We start from the raw sequence: 18,393 nt of genomic DNA, 5'->3' as shown, positions 1-18,393 counted from the left end.
TTGGTGCTGTGTAAGGATTATATCAGTTGGTGCTGTAAGGAAATATCAATTGGTGCTAAATGTGGATTATATCAATTGGTGCTGTGTGGATTATATCAATTGGTGCTAACACTGGATTATATCAGTTGGTGCTGCGTAAATTATATCAATTGGTGCTAACACTGGATTATATCAGTTGGTGCTGTGTGGATTATATCAGTTGGTGCTGTGTGGATTATATCAGTTGGTGCTGTAAGGATTATATCAGTTGGTGCTAAATGTGGATTATATCAGTTGGTGCTGTGTGGATTATATCAGTTGGTGCTGCGTGGATTATATCAATTGGTGCTGTGTGGATTATATCAGTTGGTGCTACCACTGGATTATATCAGTTGGTGCTGTGTGGATCCATATCAGTTGGTGCTGCGTGGATTATATCAGTTGGTGCTACGTGGATTATATCAGTTGGTGCTAACACTGGATTATCTCAGTTGGTGCTGTGTGGATTATATCAGTTGGTGCTGCGTGGATTATATGAATTGGTGCTACGTGGATTATATCAATTGGTGCTAACACTAAATTATATCAATTGGTGCTAACACTGGATTATATCAGTTGGTGCTACGTGGAATATATCAGTTGGTGCTACGTGGATTATCTCAGTTGGTGCTAACACTGGATTATCTCAGTTGGTGCTAACGTGGATTATAAATCTATTGGTGCTAACACTGGATTATATCAGTTGGTGCTGCACTGGATTATCTCAGTTGGTGATCACTGGATTATATCAATTGGTGCTAACACTGGATTATATCAGTTGGTGTTGCACTGGATTATCTCAGTTGGTGCTAACACTGGATTATCTCAGTTGGTGCTAACACTGGATTATATCAATTGGTGCTGCAGTGGATTATATCAATTGGTGCTAACACTGGATTATATCAATTGGTGCTAACACTGGATTATATCAGTTGGTGCTGTGTGGATTATATCAGTTGGTGCTGTATAAGGATTATATCAGTTGGTGCTGTGTGGATTATATCAGTTGGTGCTAAGCGTGGATTATATCAGTTGGTGCTGTGTGGATTATATCAGTTGGTGCTGTGGATTATATCAATTGGTAAATGTGTGGATTATATCAGTTGGTGCTGTTATTATATCAGTTGGTGCTAACACTGGATTATATCAGTTGGTGCTGTGTGGATTATAAATTGGTGCTACCACTGGATTATATCAATTGGTGCTGTGTGGATTATATCAGTTGGTGCTGTGAAGGAAATATCACTTGGTGCTGTTATAAATGTGGAAACTTATATCAGTTGGTGCTGCGTGGATTATATCAGTTGGTGCTGTGTAAATTATATCAGTTGGTGCTGTGTGGATTATATCAGTTTGTGCTGTGTGGATTATATCAGTTGGTGCTGTGTGGATTATATCAGTTGGTGCTGTAAGGAAACTAACACTAAATTATATCAGTTGGTGCTGTGTGGATTATATCAGTTGGTTATAAATGGATTATATCAATTGGTGCTAAATGTGGATTATATCAGTTAGAAATGTAAGGAAAGTGGATTATATCAGTTGGTGCTGTGTGGATTATATCAGTTGGTGCTGCACCAGAGATTATATCAGTTGGTGCTGCGTGGATTATATCAGTTGGTGCTGGTGGATTATCTCAGTTGGTGCTGTGTGGATTATATCAGTTGGGCTGACTGGATTATATGAATTGGTGCTGGTACTGTGGATTATATCAATTGTTGCTACGTGGATTATATCAATTGGTGCTGCGTGGATTATATCAATTGGTGCTGCGTGGATTATATCAGTTGGTGCTGCGTGGATTATATCAGTTGGTGCTGCGTGGATTATCTCAGTTGGTGCTGCGTGGATTATCTCTATTGGTGCTGCGTGGATTATATCAGTTGGTGCTGCGTGGATTATCTCAGTTGGTGATGCGTGGATTATATCAATTGGTGCTGCGTGGATTATATCAGTTGGTGTTGCGTGGATTATCTCAGTTGGTGCTGCGTGGATTATCTCAGTTGGTGCTGCGTGGATTATATCAATTGGTGCTGCGTGGATTATATCAATTGGTGCTGCGTGGATTATATCAATTGGTGCTGTGTGGATTATATCAGTTGGTGCTGTGTGGATTATATCAGTTGGTGCTGTGTGGATTATATCAGTTGGTGCTGTGTGGATTATATCAGTTGGTGCTGCGTGGATTATATCAGTTGGTGCTGTGTGGATTATATCAGTTGGTGCTGCGTGGATTATATCAATTGGTGCTGTGTGGATTATATCAGTTGGTGCTGTGTGGATTATATCAGTTGGTGCTGTGTGGATTATATCAGTTGGTGCTGCGTGGATTATATCAGTTGGTGCTGTGCGGATTATATCAATTGGTGCTGCGTGGATTATATCAATTGGTGCTGCGTGGATTATATCAGTTGGTGCTGCGTGGATTATATCAGTTGGTGCTGCGTGGATTATATCAGTTGGTGCTCTGTGGATTATATCAGTTGGTGCTGTGTGGATTATATCAGTTGGTGCTGCGTGGATTATATGAATTGGTGCTGCGTGGATTATATCAATTGGTGCTGCGTCGATTATATCAATTGGTGCTGCGTGATTATATCAGTTGGTGCTGCGTGGATTATATCAGTTGGTGCTGCGTGGATTATATCAGTTGGTGCTGCGTGGATTATATCAGTTGGTGCTGCGTGGATTATATCAGTTGGTGCTGCGTGGATTATATCAGTTGGTGCTGCATGGATTATATCAGTTGGTGCTGCGTGGATTATATCAGTTGGTGTTGCGTGGATTATCTCAGTTGGTGCTGCGTGGATTATCTCAGTTGGTGCTGTGTGGATTATATCAGTTGGTGCTGCATGGATTATATCAATTGGTGCTGTGTGGATTATATCAGTTGGTGCTGCGTGGATTATATCAGTTGGTGCTGCGTGGATTATGTCAATTGGTGCTGCATGGATTATATCAGTTGGTGCTGCGTGGATTATATCAGTTGGTGCTGCGTGGATTATATCAATTGGTGCTGCATGGATTATATCAGTTGGTGCTGCGTGGATTATATCAGTTGGTGCTGCATACTTTTACACAGGGATTAGGTATAGTGCTATGTTTTTGGCTTGGGCTGGGTTGTCGTTTGATACTGGTAGTTTTTATTCTGTCCCATCTGTGCCATAACTGTCAGACTAGACATTACAAATCTCAATGATAGACATGCCAAAACAATGACTAGCTACATTGGTGTCGTAAGTTGGATAGGCTGTATTTTAATAGTGGTAGTGTTTCTATAGTATCTGATTCTTCATCCATACGTCACAGTTAGTAATAGATATCTCACTGACTGACTGGTCACACCAATACAATGACCAGCTATAGTGTTCTTAATCTTCTCACCACTCCTATCTAGCCATCTATCCTGGGTCAGAGCGAGGCAGTGGGAGAATTATGTCTTCATTTTTCAGAAATCAAAGGCTGAGAGTTTAATTATTCATTGCGTCTAAATAGGTCACTGCCTCTTATTATGAGTGGCAAGCAGAGGAAGTGGTACACAGAGAAGGAAAGAGAGAGAGAGAGATAGAGAGGTGGGTAGAGAGAGAGAGGCAGAGATATATGGAGAGAGAGAGGGATAGAAAGAGAAAGAGATAGAGAGGTGGGTAGAGAGAGAGAGGCAGAGATATATGGAGAGAGAGAAGGAAAGAGAGAAAGAGAGATAGAGAGGTGGGTAGAGAGAGAGAGGCAGAGATATATGGAGAGAGAGATGGGTAGAAAGAGAGAGAGATAGAGAGGTGGGTAGAGAGAGAGGCAGAGATATATGGAGAGAGAGAGGGATAGAAAGAGAGAGAGATAGAGAGGTGGGTAGAGAGAGAGAGGCAGAGATATATGGAGAGAGAGAGGATAGAAAGAGAGAGAGATAGAGGGTGGGTAGAGAGAGAGAGGCAGAGATATATGGAGAGAGAGAGGGATAGAAAGAGAGAGATAGAGAGGTGGGTAGAGAGAGAGGCAGAGATATATGGAGAGAGAGAGGGATAGAAAGAGAGAGAGATAGAGAGGTGGGTAGAGAGAGAGAGGCAGAGATATATGGAGAGAGAGAGAGGGATAGAAAGAGAGAGAGATAGAGAGGTGGGTAGAGAGAGAGAGGCAGAGATATATGGAGAGAGAGAGGGATAGAAAGAGAGAGAGGTAGAGAGGTGGGTAGAGAGAGAGGCAGAGATATATGGAGAGAGAGAGGGATAGAAAGAGAGAGAGATAGAGAGGTGGGTAGAGAGAGAGGCAGAGATATATGGAGAGAGAGAGGGATAGAAAGAGAGAGAGATAGAGAGGTGGGTAGAGAGAGAGGCAGAGATATATGGAGAGAGAGAGGGATAGAAAGAGAGAGAGATAGAGAGGTGGGTAGAGAGAGAGGCAGAGATATATGGAGAGAGAGAGGGATAGAAAGAGAGAGAGATAGAGAGGTGGGTAGAGAGAGAGAGGCAGAGATATATGGAGAGAGAGAGGGATAGAAAGAGAGAGAGATAGAGAGGTGGGTAGAGAGAGAGAGGCAGAGATATATGGAGAGAGAGAGGGATAGAAAGAGAGAGAGATAGAGAGGTGGGTAGAGAGAGAGAGGCAGAGATATATGGAGAGAGAGAGGGATAGAAAGAGAGAGAGATAGAGAGGTGGGTAGAGAGAGAGAGGCAGAGATATATGGAGAGAGAGAGGGATAGAAAGAGAGAGAGGTAGAGAGGTGGGTAGAGAGAGAGAGGCAGAGATATATGGAGAGAGGGATAGAAAGAGAGAAAGATAGAGAGGTGGGTAGAGAGAGAGAGAGAGGCAGAGATATATGGAGAGAGAGAGGGATAGAAAGAGAGAGAGAGATAGAGAGGTGGGTAGAGAGAGAGAGGCAGAGATATATGGAGAGAGAGAGGGATAGAAAGAGAGAGAGGTAGAGAGGTGGGTAGAGAGAGAGAGGCAGAGATATATGGAGAGAGAGAGGGATAGAAAGAGAGAGAGATAGAGAGGTGGGTAGAGAGAGAGGCAGAGATATATGGAGAGAGAGGGATAGAGATAAAAAAGAGAGAGGGATGAGACAGAGAGAGAGGGGGGTAGAGAGAGAAAGAGAAAGAGAGAGGGGTAAGAGTGAGAGAGAGAGAGGGGGAGAGAGAGATATATATATATATATGGAGAGAGAGAGAGAGAGGGTTAGGATTGTCTTTCATACCATGTCATGTGTCTTCTCAATCATGTTGACACTGGTCCACTACCATTGCTTTAATGTATTGTTGTTGTCATTAATATTGTTGTTGTAGTTGTTGTTAATGGTAATCCCATGTCCACTACTACTATTATTATTGCTGTTGGTCCCACCATTTATTTATAGATAAATATATATATTTTAAAATATATACAAAATATATATTTGACATATTTTTTGATATGTATACTTTGACAATGTAAGTAATAATGAACTTGCCATGTCAATAAAGTCAATTGAATTTAATTGAGAGAGGGGAGAGAGAGGGGGGGGGGAGACAGAGAGAGAGAGAGGAGAGAGCGGTTAGAGAGAGGGGGGAGAGAGAGATGGTGTAGAGCGAGCGAGAGAGAGAGAGTGGGGCAGAGGGGGTAGATGAGGGGGAGAGATAGAGAGAGAGAGGGAGACGGGGTAGAGAGATAGAGGGGGAGAGGAGAGAGAGGGACAGGGGGAGAGGAGGTAGAGAGAGGGAGAGAGAGAGGGGGAGATGGGGTAGAGATAGAGGGGTAGAGAGAGAGGTAAAGGGGTAGAGAGAGAGGGGTAGAGAGAGAGGGAAAGGGGTAGAGAGAGAGGGGTAGAGAGAGAGGGAGAGGGATAGAGAGAGGGGGTAGAGAGAGAGAGGGAGAGGGATAGAGAGAGAGGGGTAGAGAGAGAGGGGTAGAGAGAGGGAGAGGGGTAGAGAGAGAGGGGGTAGAGAGAGAGAGAGAGAGGGGGTAGAGAGAGAGGGAGAGGGAGAGGAGGTAGAGGGAGAGAGGGGGAGGGGTAGAGGGGAGAAGAGGGAGACGGGGTAGAGAGAGAGGGGGAGAGGAGGTAGAGAGAGGGAGAGAGAGAGGGGGAGATGGGGTAGAGAGAGAGAGAGAGGGGGGGTAGAGAGAGAGAGGGGTAGAGAGAGAGGGGGTAGAGAGAGAGGGAGAGGGGTAGAGAGAGAGGGGATAGGGAGAGAGAGAGGGGGTAGAGAGAGAGGGATAGAGATAGAGAGGGGGTAGAGAGAGAGAGGGGGTAGAGAGGAGGTAGAGAGAGGGGAGAGAGAGGGGGGAGAGAGGGGGAGAGGAGAGAGAGGGGGTAGAGAGAGAGGGGGATGGGGTAGAGAGAGGGGTAGAGAGAGAGGGGTAGAGAGAGAGGGATAGGGGTAGAGAGAGAGGGGGTAGAGAGAGGGGTAGAGGGAGAGGGATAGAGAGAGAGGGGGGTAGAGAGAGAAGGGTAGAGAGAGGGGGGTAGAGAGAGAGGGGGTGTAGAGAGAGAGGGGTAGAGGGAGAGGGATAGCGAGAGAGAGGGATAGAGAGAGAGGGGTAGAGAGAGAGGGGGTGGAGAGAGAGAGGGGTGGAGAGAGAGGGGTAGAGAAAGGGAGAGGGGTAGAGAGAGAGGGGGTAGAGAGAGAGGGTAGAGGGAGAGGGATAGAGAGAGGGGGTAGAGAGAGAAGGGTAGAGAGAGAGGGGGGGTAGAGAGAGAGGGGTAGAGGGAGAGGGATAGTGAGAGAGAGGGATAGAGAGAGAGGGGTAGAGAGAGAGGGGGTGGAGAGAGAGGGGTGGAGAGAGAGCATTATCACAACAGAAGGGTTAACACAACAGAAGGGTTAACACAACAGAAGGGTTAACACAACAGAAGGGTTATAACAACAGAAGGGTTAACACAACAGAAGGGTTAACACAACAGAAGGGTTAACACAACAGAAGGGTTAACACAACAGAAGGGTTAACACAACAGAAGGGTTATCACAACAGAAGGGTTATAACAACAGAAGGGTTAAGACAACAGAAGGGTTAACACAACAGAAGGGTTATCACAACAGAAGGGTTAACACAACAGAAGGGTTAACACAACAGAAGGGTTAACACAACAGAAGGGTTATCACAACAGAAGGGTTATAACAACAGAAGGGTTAACACAACAGAAGGGTTAACACAACAGAAGGGTTATCACAACAGAAGGGTTATAACAACAGAAGGGTTAACACAACAGAAGGGTTAACACAACAGAAGGGTTAACACAACAGAAGGGTTAACACAACAAAAGGGTCCATGAGTTGCTGCATGGGGCTTCATCCATGTAAGCTGAACAGAGGATCTACCGTGTGTGAGAGCGTCCCTGCCGTTTGACATAGCCCATAGCCATTCCTACCATTCTGGCACTCTGTGTTAGTGTGGTGTGTTTTCTGAATCTCCAGTACCTGTTGTTAGCAATTTATCTTATTCTTCAATAACACAAACTCCAAAGCAAATCTGGGGGAGGAAAATAGGTTTATTCAAAGAGGACACGTCATACAGGGAGGTAGATGGTCATTCTCCCCTGTCCTCAGTGATGCTCTTTCCTGTGGTTCTCTCCAGTGGTTCTCTCTCAGTGATTCTCTCTCAGTGATTCTCTCAGTGATTCTCTCTCAGTGATTCTCTCAGTGATTCTCTCTCAGTGACTCTCTCCAGTGATCCTCTCTCAGTGATTCTCTCCAGTGATTCTCTCTCAGTGATTCTCTCTCAGTGATTCTCTCTCAGTGATTCTCTCAGTGATTCTCTCTCAGTGATTCTCTCCAGTGATCCTCTCTCAGTGATTCTCTCCAGTGATTCTCTCTCAGTGATTCTCTCTAGTGATTCTCTCTCAGTGATTCTCTCCAGTGGTTCTCTCTCAGTGATTCTCTCCTGTGGTTCTCTCTCAGTGATTCTCTCCAGTGGTTCTCTCTCAGTGATTCTCTCCAGTGATTCTCTCCCTGTGATTCGCTCAGTGATTCTCTCCAGTGATTCTCTCTCAGTGATTCTCTCCAGTGATTCTCTCTCAGTGATTCTCTCCTGTGGTTCTCTCCAGTGATTCTCTCTCTGTGATTCTCTCCAGTGATTCTCTCTCAGTGATTATCTCTCAGTGATTCTCTCTCAGTGATTCTCTCCTGTGGTTCTCTCCAGTGATTCTCTCTCTGTGATTCTCTCCAGTGATTCTCTCTCAGTGATTATCTCTCAGTGATTCTCTCTCAGTGATTCTCTCCAGTGATTCTCTCCAGTGATTCTCTCTCTGTGATTCTCTCCAGTGATTCTCTCTCAGTGATTATCTCTCAGTGATTCTGTCTCAGTGATTATCTCTCAGTGATTCTCTCTCTGTGATTCTCTCCAGTGATTCTCTCCAGTGATTCTCTCTCTGTGATTCTCTCCAGTGATTCTCTCTCAGTGATTATCTCTCAGTGATTCTCTCTCAGTGATTCTCTCTCAGTGAACAAAGGAACAGCATGTAGTTGTATAACCCAGCCCGAGCCTATGGTTGACCAATTTCGAATTCCTTGCAAAAAACCAGCCAATGGTCACATAACCTATTTCAGAAGACATATTCCTCCCATGTCTCTGAGCCATGGATCAATAATTCCCTATTACAGAAAAAACTATTTCCATTGATCGTTATTACTCTATTGACTTATCGTCCTTTTGACCTCTCGTCTCTGCGTTGTGTGTTTATCTTCGACATATTGCAGATGGCTACACCACTGATGACATTGAGTTCTACTGGCGAGGGGGAGATGGAGCTGTGTCTGGGGTGGAGAGAATAGAGCTGCCTCAGTTCTCCATCGTGGACTACAAACTGGTCTCCAAGAATGTGGTCTTCTCTACAGGTACACAATGGTGGCCATTTTGATACCTATGTAGCGTATGTGGGAACTCTTTAAAGACTGTTGGAAAAGCATTCCTCATGATTACTGGTTGAGAGAATGCCAAGAGTGTGATAAGCTGTCAAAAGGCAAAGGGTGGCTACTTTGAAGAATCTAAAATCTAGAATATATTTGATTATACCATTTTGGTTACTACATGATTCCATGTGTGTTATTTCATAGTTTTGATGTCTTCACTATTATTCTACAATGTAGAAAATAGTCCAAATAAAGGAAAACCCTGGAATGAGTAGCTACTGTATATCTATGGCAATACAGTAGCTTTTCAGGGAGTGATCCACAGATATTCCGTATATTACCTTTCTCTGCTTTTTCAGTTCTGATCCCTCCACTTCAGGTCATTATTTGTAAAAGACAATGTATTCTTAATGGTTTACCTGGTTAAATACAGCAAAATAAAATAAATACAGTTCAGGCGGCAGGGTAGCCTAGTGGTTAGAGCGTTGGACTAGTAACCGGAAGGTTGCGAGTTCAAACCCCCCGAGCTGACAAGGTACAAATCTGTCGTTCTGCCCCTGAACTGGCAGTTAACCCACTGTTCCCAGGAATGAGTAGCTACTGTATATCTATGGCAATACAGTAGCTTTTCAGGGGGTGATCCACAGATATTCCGTATATTACCTTTCTCTGCTTTTTCAGTTCGGATCCCTCCACTTCAGGTCATTATTTGTAAAAGACAATGTATTCTTGTCTTGAAAATAAGAATTTGTTCTTAACTGACTTGCCTGGTTAAATAAAGGTAAAATAAAAAATAAATAAAAAAGTCTGTTTTCCTCCATGCAGGTTCCTACCCACGTCTGTCTCTGAGCTTCAAGCTGAAGAGGAACATCGGCTACTTCATCCTCCAGACCTACATGCCCTCTATCCTGATCACCATCCTGTCCTGGGTCTCCTTCTGGATCAACTACGATGCCTCCGCTGCCAGAGTGGCCCTGGGTAAGACTGCCCATCGAATTCGATCAATAAAGTTAGCGAGATTTCATCAGTCAATCAACCAATCAATCCGTAAATCAAATTAAACTTATACATTATATAACGATGTTTACAAACGTTGTTGTCATAGTGTTTGCATCGTTCTAAAATTGTCGTGTAGAACATGCGTTGTTGTCATAGTGTTAGAACATGCATTGTTGTCATGGTGTTTGAACATGCGTTGTTGTCATAGTGTTTGAACATGTGTTGTTGTCATAGTGTTTGAACATGTGTTGTTGTCATAGTGTTAGAACATGCGTTGTTGTCATAGTGTTTAAACATGCATTGTTGTCATAGTGTTAGAACATGCGTTGTTGTCATAGTGTTAGAACATGCGTTGATGTCATAGTGTTTGAACATGCGTTGTTGTCATGGTGTTTAAACATGCGTTGATGTCATAGTGTTAGAACATGCGTTGTTGTTCATAGTGTTAGAACATGCGTTGTTGTCATAGTGTTTAAACATGCATTGTTGTTCATAGTGTTAGAACATGCGTTGTTGTCATAGTGTTTAAACATGCGTTGTTGTTCATAGTGTTTGAACATGCGTTGTTGTCATAGTGTTAGAACATGCGTTGTTGTCATAGTGTTTAAACATGCATTGTTGTCATAGTGTTTAAACATGCGTTGTTGTCATAGTGTTAGAACATGCGTTGATGTCATAGTGTTTGAACATGCGTTGTTGTCATGGTGTTTAAACATGCGTTGATGTCATAGTGTTAGAACATGCGTTGTTGTCATAGTGTTTAAACATGCGTTGTTGTCATAGTGTTAGAACATGCGTTGTTGTCATAGTGTTTGAACATGCGTTGTTGTCATAGTGTTTGAACATGCGTTGTTGTTCATAGTGTTTAAACATGCGTTGTTGTCATAGTGTTAGAACATGCGTTGTTGTTCATAGTGTTTAAACATGCGTTGTTGTTCATAGTGTTTAAACATGCGTTGTTGTCATAGTGTTAGAACATGCGTTGTTGTTCATAGTGTTTAAACATGCGTTGTTGTCATAGTGTTTGAACATGCGTTGCTGTTCATAGTGTTAGAACATATGTGTTAGAACATGCGTTGTTGTCATTTAAACATGTGTTTCATAGTGTTTAAACATGCATTGTTGTCATAGTGTTTGAACATGCGTTGTTGTCATAGTGTTTGAACATGCGTTGTTGTCATAGTGTTAGAACATGCGTTGTTGTTCATAGTGTTAGAACATGCGTTGTTGTCATGGTGTTAGAACATGCGTTGTTGTCATAGTGTTTAAACATGCGTTGTTGTCATAGTGTTAGAACATGCGTTGTTGTCATAGTGTTAGAACATGCGTTGTTGTCATAGTGTTTGAACATGCGTTGTTGTTCATAGTGTTTGAACATGCGTTGTTGTCATAGTGTTTGAACATGCGTTGTTGTCATAGTGTTTGAACATGCGTTGTTGTTCATAGTGTTTGAACATGCGTTGTTGTTCATAGTGTTAGAACATGCGTTGTTGTTCATAGTGTTTGAACATGCGTTGTTGTTCATAGTGTTTGAACATGCGTTGTTGTCATAGTGTTTAAACATGCGTTGTTGTCATAGTGTTTAAACATGCGTAGTTGTCATAGTGTTAGAACATGCGTTGTTGTCATAGTGTTTGAACATGCGTTGTTGTCATAGTGTTTAAACATGTGTTGTTGTCATAGTGTTTGAACATGCGTTGTTGTCATAGTGTTTGAACATGCGTTGTTGTCATAGTGTTTAAACATGCGTTGTTGTCATAGTGTTAGAACATGCGTTGTTGTCATAGTGTTTGAACATGCGTTGTTGTCATAGTGTTTAGAACATGTGTTGATGTCATAGTGTTGGAACATGTGTTGTTGTCATAGTGTTAGAACATGCGTTGTTGTCATAGTGTTTAAACATGCGTTGTTAGTGTTAGAACATATAGTGTTAGAACATGCGTTGTTGTCATAGTGTTTAAACATGCGTTGTTGTCATAGTGTTAGAACATGCGTTGTTGTCATAGTGTTTGAACATGCGTTGTTGTCATAGTGTTTAAACATGCGTTGTTGTTCATAGTGTTTGAACATGCGTTGTTGTCATAGTGTTTAAACATGCGTTGTTGTCATAGTGTTAGAACATGCGTTGTTGTCATAGTGTTTAAACATGCGTTGTTGTCATAGTGTTTAAACATGCGTTGTTGTCATAGTGTTTGTTCATAGTGTTTGAACATGCGTTGTTGTCATAGTGTTAGAACATGCGTTGTTGTCATAGTGTTTGAACATGCGTTGTTGTCATAGTGTTAGAACATGCTTTGTTGTCATAGTGTTTGAACATGCGTTGTTGTCATAGTGTTTAAACATGCGTTGTTGTTCATAGTGTTAGAACATGCATTGTTGTCATAGTGTTTAAACATGCGTTGTTGTCATAGTGTTAGAACATGCGTTGTTGTCATAGTGTTTGAACATGCGTTGTTGTCATAGTGTTAGAACATATGTTGTTGTTCATAGTGTTAGAACATGCGTTGTTGTCATTGTGTTTAAACATGAATGTTAGAACATCATTCATCATAGTGTTAGAACATGCGTTTGTCATAGTGTTAGTGCGTGTTGTCATAGTGTTAGAACATGCGATGTTGTTCATAGTGTTAGAACATGCATTGTTGTCATAGTGTTTGAACATGCGTTGTTGTTCATAGTAAACAATCATGTTGTACTGTTTGAACATGATTTGTTGTCATAGTGTTTGAACATGTGTTGTTGTCATAGTGTTAGAACATGCGTTGTTGTCATAGTGCAGATATGCTTGTTGTCATAGAGTTAGAACATCCGTTGGTCATAGTGTTAGAACATGCGTTGTTGTCATAGTGTTAGAACATGCTTGTTGTCATAGTGTTTGAACATTTGTTGTCCATAATGTTAGAACGCGTCTTGTCATAGTAACACAGATGTCATAGTGTTAGAACATGCAATGGGTCATAGTGTTATTTGTTGTCATAGTGTTAGAACATATGTTGTTGTTCATAGGTGACGTATGAAAGAAAGAATAGAATCATTCATATGAAAGACAGTGGGTGTATTGGTATTTTAACACAGGTGACTAGAGTATGAAACACAGTGGGTGTATTGGTCTTTTAACACAGGTGACTAATGTATCAATACACAAGGCTGTGTGTATTGGTCTACCAGAACCACCATTGGGATCTGATTAGAAAAAGTAGTGCACTATGTGGGGAATAGAGTGTCTTTTGGGACACCTCCCAGATTGGTAACACTTTTAACATGTGAATGAACAGAGACCCAATGCTCAGATACACACGTATGCACACACAGACGCACGTACGTAGGCATGCACGCATACACACACACATATGGGTTCATTAGGTCTGTAGAATGAGGATCTATATGTCCGTATGGGTTCATTAGGTCTGTAGAATGAGGATCTATATGTCTGTATGGGTTCATTAGGTCTGTAGAATGAGGATCTATATGTCTGTATGGGTTCATTAACTCTGTAGAATGAGGATCTATATGTCTGTATGGGTTCATTAACTCTGTAGAATGAGGATCTATATGTCTGTATGGGTTCATTAGGTCTGTAGAATGAGGATCTATATGTCTGTATGGGTTCATTAGGTCTGTAGAATGAGGATCTATATGTCATGGGTTCATTAGGTCTGTAGAATGAGGATCTATATGTCTATGGGTTCATTAACACTGTAGAATGAGGATCTATATGTCTGTATGGGTTCATTAACTCTGTAGAATGAGGATCTATATGTCCGTATGGGTTCATTAACTTAGAATGACAGTGACTAATGTATGGGTTCATTAACACTAGTGGGTGTATTGGTCTGTAAATGAACACAGATGGGTTCATTAGGTCTGTAGAATGAAACACATATGTCTGTATGGGTTCATTAACTCTGTAGAATGTGAATGTCTGTATGGGTTCATTAACTCTGTGAATGAGGATCTATATGTATGTATGGGTTCATTAACTCTGTAGAATGAGGATCTATATGTCCCATTAACTCTGTAGAATGAGGATCTATATGTCTGTATGGGTTCATTAACCTGTAGAATGAATCACCATTGGGTTCATTAACTCTGTAGAATGAGGATCTATATGTATTAACTCTGTAGAATGAGGATCTATATGTCTGTATGGGTTCATTAACTCTGTAGAATGAGGATCTATATGTCTGTATGGGTTCATTAACTCTGTAGAATGAGGATCTATATGTCCGTATGGGTTCATTAGGTCTGTAGAATGAGGATCTATATGTCCGTATGGGTTCATTAACTCTGTAGAATGAGGATCTATATGTCCGTATGGGTTCATTAGGTCTGTAGAATGAGGATCTATATGTCTGTATGGGTTCATTAACTCTGTAGAATGAGGATCTATATGTCCGTATGGGTTCATTAACTCTGTAGAATGAGGATCTATATGTCTGTATGGGTTCATTAGGTCTGTAGAATGAGGATCTATATGGGTTCATTAACTCTGTAGAATGAGGATCTATATGTCCGTATGGGTTCATTAACTCTGTAGAATGAGCATCTATATGTCCGTATGGGTTCATTAGGTCTGGAATGAGGATCTATATGTCTGTATGAATGAGAATGATCTATATGTCTGTATGGGTTCATTAGGTCTGTAGAATGAGGATCTATATGTCTGTATGGGTTCATTAACTCTGTAGAATGAGCATCTATATGTCCGTATGGGTTCATTAGGTCTGTAGAATGAGGATCTATATGTCCGTATGGGTTCATTAACTCTGTAGAATGAGGATCTATATGTCCGTATGGGTTAATTAGGTCTATAAAGCTGCCAAACTACAACGCTACTATGCACTTGTTTACTACTCATGTCACAGTTGGCTGGTTCCTGTGACCCTGTACCAGGAGGAATCAGATAGAAACTGTAGCTGATTTAGACTCCTTAGAACACCTGACACACACACACCCGAGACACACACCCGAGACACACCTGATACTCACCTGACACACACCTGAGACACACCTGACACACACCTGAGACACACCTGAGACACACACCTGAGACACACACCTGAGACACACTAGACACAGCTGATACACACCTGAGACACACCTGATACACACCTGACACACACCTGACACACACCTGAAACACACCTGACACACACCTGAGACACCTGAGACCCACCTGACACACACCTGAGACACAGCTGAGACACACCTGAGACACACCTGAGACACCTGAGACCCACCTGACACACACCTGAAACACACCTGACACACACCTGAGACACACCCGACACACACCTGAGACACACCAGAGACACACCTGAGACACAGCTGAGACAGACCTGAGACACCTAAGACACACCTGAGACACACCTGAGACACACTAGACACACACCTGACACACACATGAAACACACCTGACATAGCCCTGAGACACACCTGAGACACACGAGACACACCTGAGACACACCTGACACACACCTGACACACACATGACACACACCTGACACACACATGACACACACCTCACACATGACACACACCTGACACACACATGAAACACACCTGACATAGCCCTGAGACACACTTGAGACACACGAGACACACCTGAGACACACCTGAGACACCTGACACACACCTGAAACACACCTGACACACACCTGAGACACACCTGACACACACCTGACCCATAATAATTGATCCATTATTTTGGTGATTGCAGTGATTGTAAAGGTAAAATGTGATCTCCAGGTATCACCACGGTGTTGACCATGACTACCATCAACACCCATCTGAGAGAGACGCTCCCTAAGATCCCCTACGTCAAGGCCATAGACATGTACCTGATGGGCTGCTTCGTGTTTGTCTTCCTGGCCCTGCTGGAGTACGCCTTCGTCAACTACATCTTCTTCGGACGGGGGCCCCAGAGGCAGAAGAGGGCCGCGGAGAAACTAGCCGTCGTCAACAACGAGAAACTCCGACCCGACCCCAATAAGGTAGGTGTCTCCGGATAGGAAGGGAGTAGGGACAGATTGTCTAGAGAGGTTGTGTTGATGGTGTAATGTGGTGTCGGATGCAGTTGGAGAACACAGGTTATTCTTTCTCTCAAGGTTTATGTGATGCTTCTGTGATCAACTGTTGACTTGATGTCCTTTTACTAGGGCTCAACTACACCTCCCTGTCCCATTGGTGTAGCCATGTGTATCTATCAACCACAGTTCAATGAAAATACATCTTTAATAGTTAGACCAGGATCTGACAACATCTGACAGCAAGCTGCGATTTCTCCATGGTAACAGTGCTGATTTTGTATGCTTGCAGTGGATGGTGGGAAATGTAGTTCAGAGAGATGATGCTCTGTATGCCAGAATGAAACAGAGGGAAATTGACGCGTATGACACGATGTGGGATCCCATCTTTGTGGACGATGCCGCATTAGGACTAGGCGAGCAAAGAAATAAGGTACTGGAAGGTTTTGAAAGTCAAAACTTTAACAAATGTCATCAATCTGAATCAACTCCGCCGATCAGAGGAAAATACTGTAGTATTTTTTGTGCATTTCTTTAATTTGATTCTATAGATTTTTAAAGGCAACTTTAATCATCACTTCCCACCATTGTGTTTTTTTCCCCTTCTCTTGATTTGCTCTTCATGCATTTTCCTGACAAACACGTCAACGTCATTGTTAAGTCAACTACAGCGTTTGGGACGCAAACCTACATCTCAGTCAAAATATGATACACCTTAAATTGATGGGAAACCTAAAAAATTAAGGGTCAGGAAATGCTGGTTGTAATTGCAAGCTACTCCAAAGTTAATATTGGTGTGACAGAAAAATGTATATCTGAGGTCAATTGATAACACTCCTAAATAACAAGTGAAGCAATTGAATGGAAATGAGATGGTTAGTGACATATTATCGCTCAGCCTAACAGAGAAGAAAAAGAGAGACGTTTATTTCTCATTCTGAGTTTTGTCCAACTGAGGGGCCTTGAAACAGAGTATACAAACAACAGATATCATTGAGAATTAGTTTTTCAACTACTAAGTTTGAACATCTTTTTTTTAGTTAGAGATGTTTTGTTTGCTTCAGAAGTCAGGCTATGGATGAAGAAACTTCTGATCCGATCCACTTCCTCAGTGTTCACAACGTCTCTCCTCACCTAAACCTACCTTTGACCCCTGAAATATCAACCTTAACCTCTCCTTCATCTTTGCAATATTTCCTTATTACTGTTTCTCTCAACCTTTTATCACATTTCTTCCTTTTGTTTACATTGTTTGTTTACTTGGTTTGTCTTGTTCTGACGAGACAGAATGTTAACCACATGCTGGCTGAAATTATGACATGACAATGAAGATGATTTCTCCATGAGAAACTGTTGATTTGTATTTATATACAGGCATACAGTACCAGTCAAACGTTTGGACACACCTACTCATTCAAGAGTTTTTCTTTATTTTTTAAAAACTATTTTCTACATTAGAATAATAATGAAGACATCAAAACAATGAAATAACACATGGAATCATGTAGTAACCAACAATTCTTCAAAGTAGCCAACCCTTTGCCTTGTTGACACTTTGCACACTCTTGACATTCTCTCAACTAGCTTCACCTGGAACGCTTTTCCAACCATCTTGAAGGAGTTCCCACATATGCTGAGCACTTGTTGGCTGCTTTTCCTTCACTCTGCGGTCCAACTCATCCCAAACCATCTCAATTGCGTTGAGGTTAGGTGATTGTGGAGGATGGGTCATCTGATGCAGCACTCATCACTCTTCTTCTTGGTCAAATAGCCCTTAAACAGCTTAGAGGTTTGTTGGGTCATTGTCCTGTTGAAAAACAAATTGTAGTCCCACTAAGTGCAAACCAGATGTAATGGCGTATCGCTGCAGAATGCCGTGGTAGCCATGCTGGTAAGGTGTGTCTTGAATTCTACATAAATCACAGACAGTGTCACCAGCAAAGCACCCCGACACCATCACACCTCCTCCTCCATGCTTCACAGTGGGAATCACACATGCGGAGATCATCCGTTCACCTACACTGCATCTCACTAAGACACCGCGGTTGAAACAAAAAATCTCAAATTTTGACTCATCAGACCAAAGGACAGATTCCCACCGGTTTAATGTCCATTGCTCATGTTTCTTGACCCAAGCAAGTCTCTTCTTCTTATTGGTGCCCTTTAGTGGTGGTTTCTTTGCAGCAATTTGACCATGACGGCCTGATTTACACAGTCTCCTCTGAACAGTTGAGGTTGAGATGTGTCGGTTACTTGAACTCTGTGAAGCATTTATTTGGGCTGAAATTTCTGAGGCTGATAACTAATGAACTTATCCTCTGCAGCCGAGGTAACTCTTCCTTTCCTGTGGCGGTCCTCATGTGAGACAGTTTCATCATAGCGCTTGAAGGTTTTTGTGACTGCACTTGAAGAAACTTTTCTGGATTGACTGACCATCTTAAAGTAATGATGGACAATCATTTCTCTTTGCTTATTTGAGCTGTTCCATAATGTGGACTTGGTATTTTTTCTGTATACCATCCCTACCTTGTCAC

At 42.3% G+C, this 18,393-nt stretch overlaps 1 protein-coding gene across 2 annotated transcripts in view; it reads left to right on the top strand.

Annotated features, from left to right (window-relative positions):
• gabrb2a (gamma-aminobutyric acid type A receptor subunit beta2a) overlaps positions 1 to 18,393 on the top strand; it is a 96,153-nt gene that overhangs the window by 74,612 nt on the left and 3,148 nt on the right. The window contains exons 6-9 of one of the 2 annotated variants that reach the window (XM_064973134.1): positions 8,682 to 8,819; positions 9,660 to 9,812; positions 15,582 to 15,826; positions 16,152 to 16,292. In XM_064973134.1, coding sequence (XP_064829206.1) covers positions 8,682 to 8,819; positions 9,660 to 9,812; positions 15,582 to 15,826; positions 16,152 to 16,292 — 677 coding nt within the window. The remainder of the gene's footprint in view (positions 1 to 8,681; positions 8,820 to 9,659; positions 9,813 to 15,581; positions 15,827 to 16,151; positions 16,293 to 18,393) is intronic. The other variant, XM_064973135.1, reaches the window with a different exon arrangement.

Source organism: Oncorhynchus masou, chromosome 9 (assembly GCF_036934945.1).
Source record: "Oncorhynchus masou masou isolate Uvic2021 chromosome 9, UVic_Omas_1.1, whole genome shotgun sequence".
NCBI lineage: Eukaryota > Metazoa > Chordata > Actinopteri > Salmoniformes > Salmonidae > Oncorhynchus > Oncorhynchus masou.
This window is presented reverse-complemented; position numbering and strand designations above follow the sequence as displayed.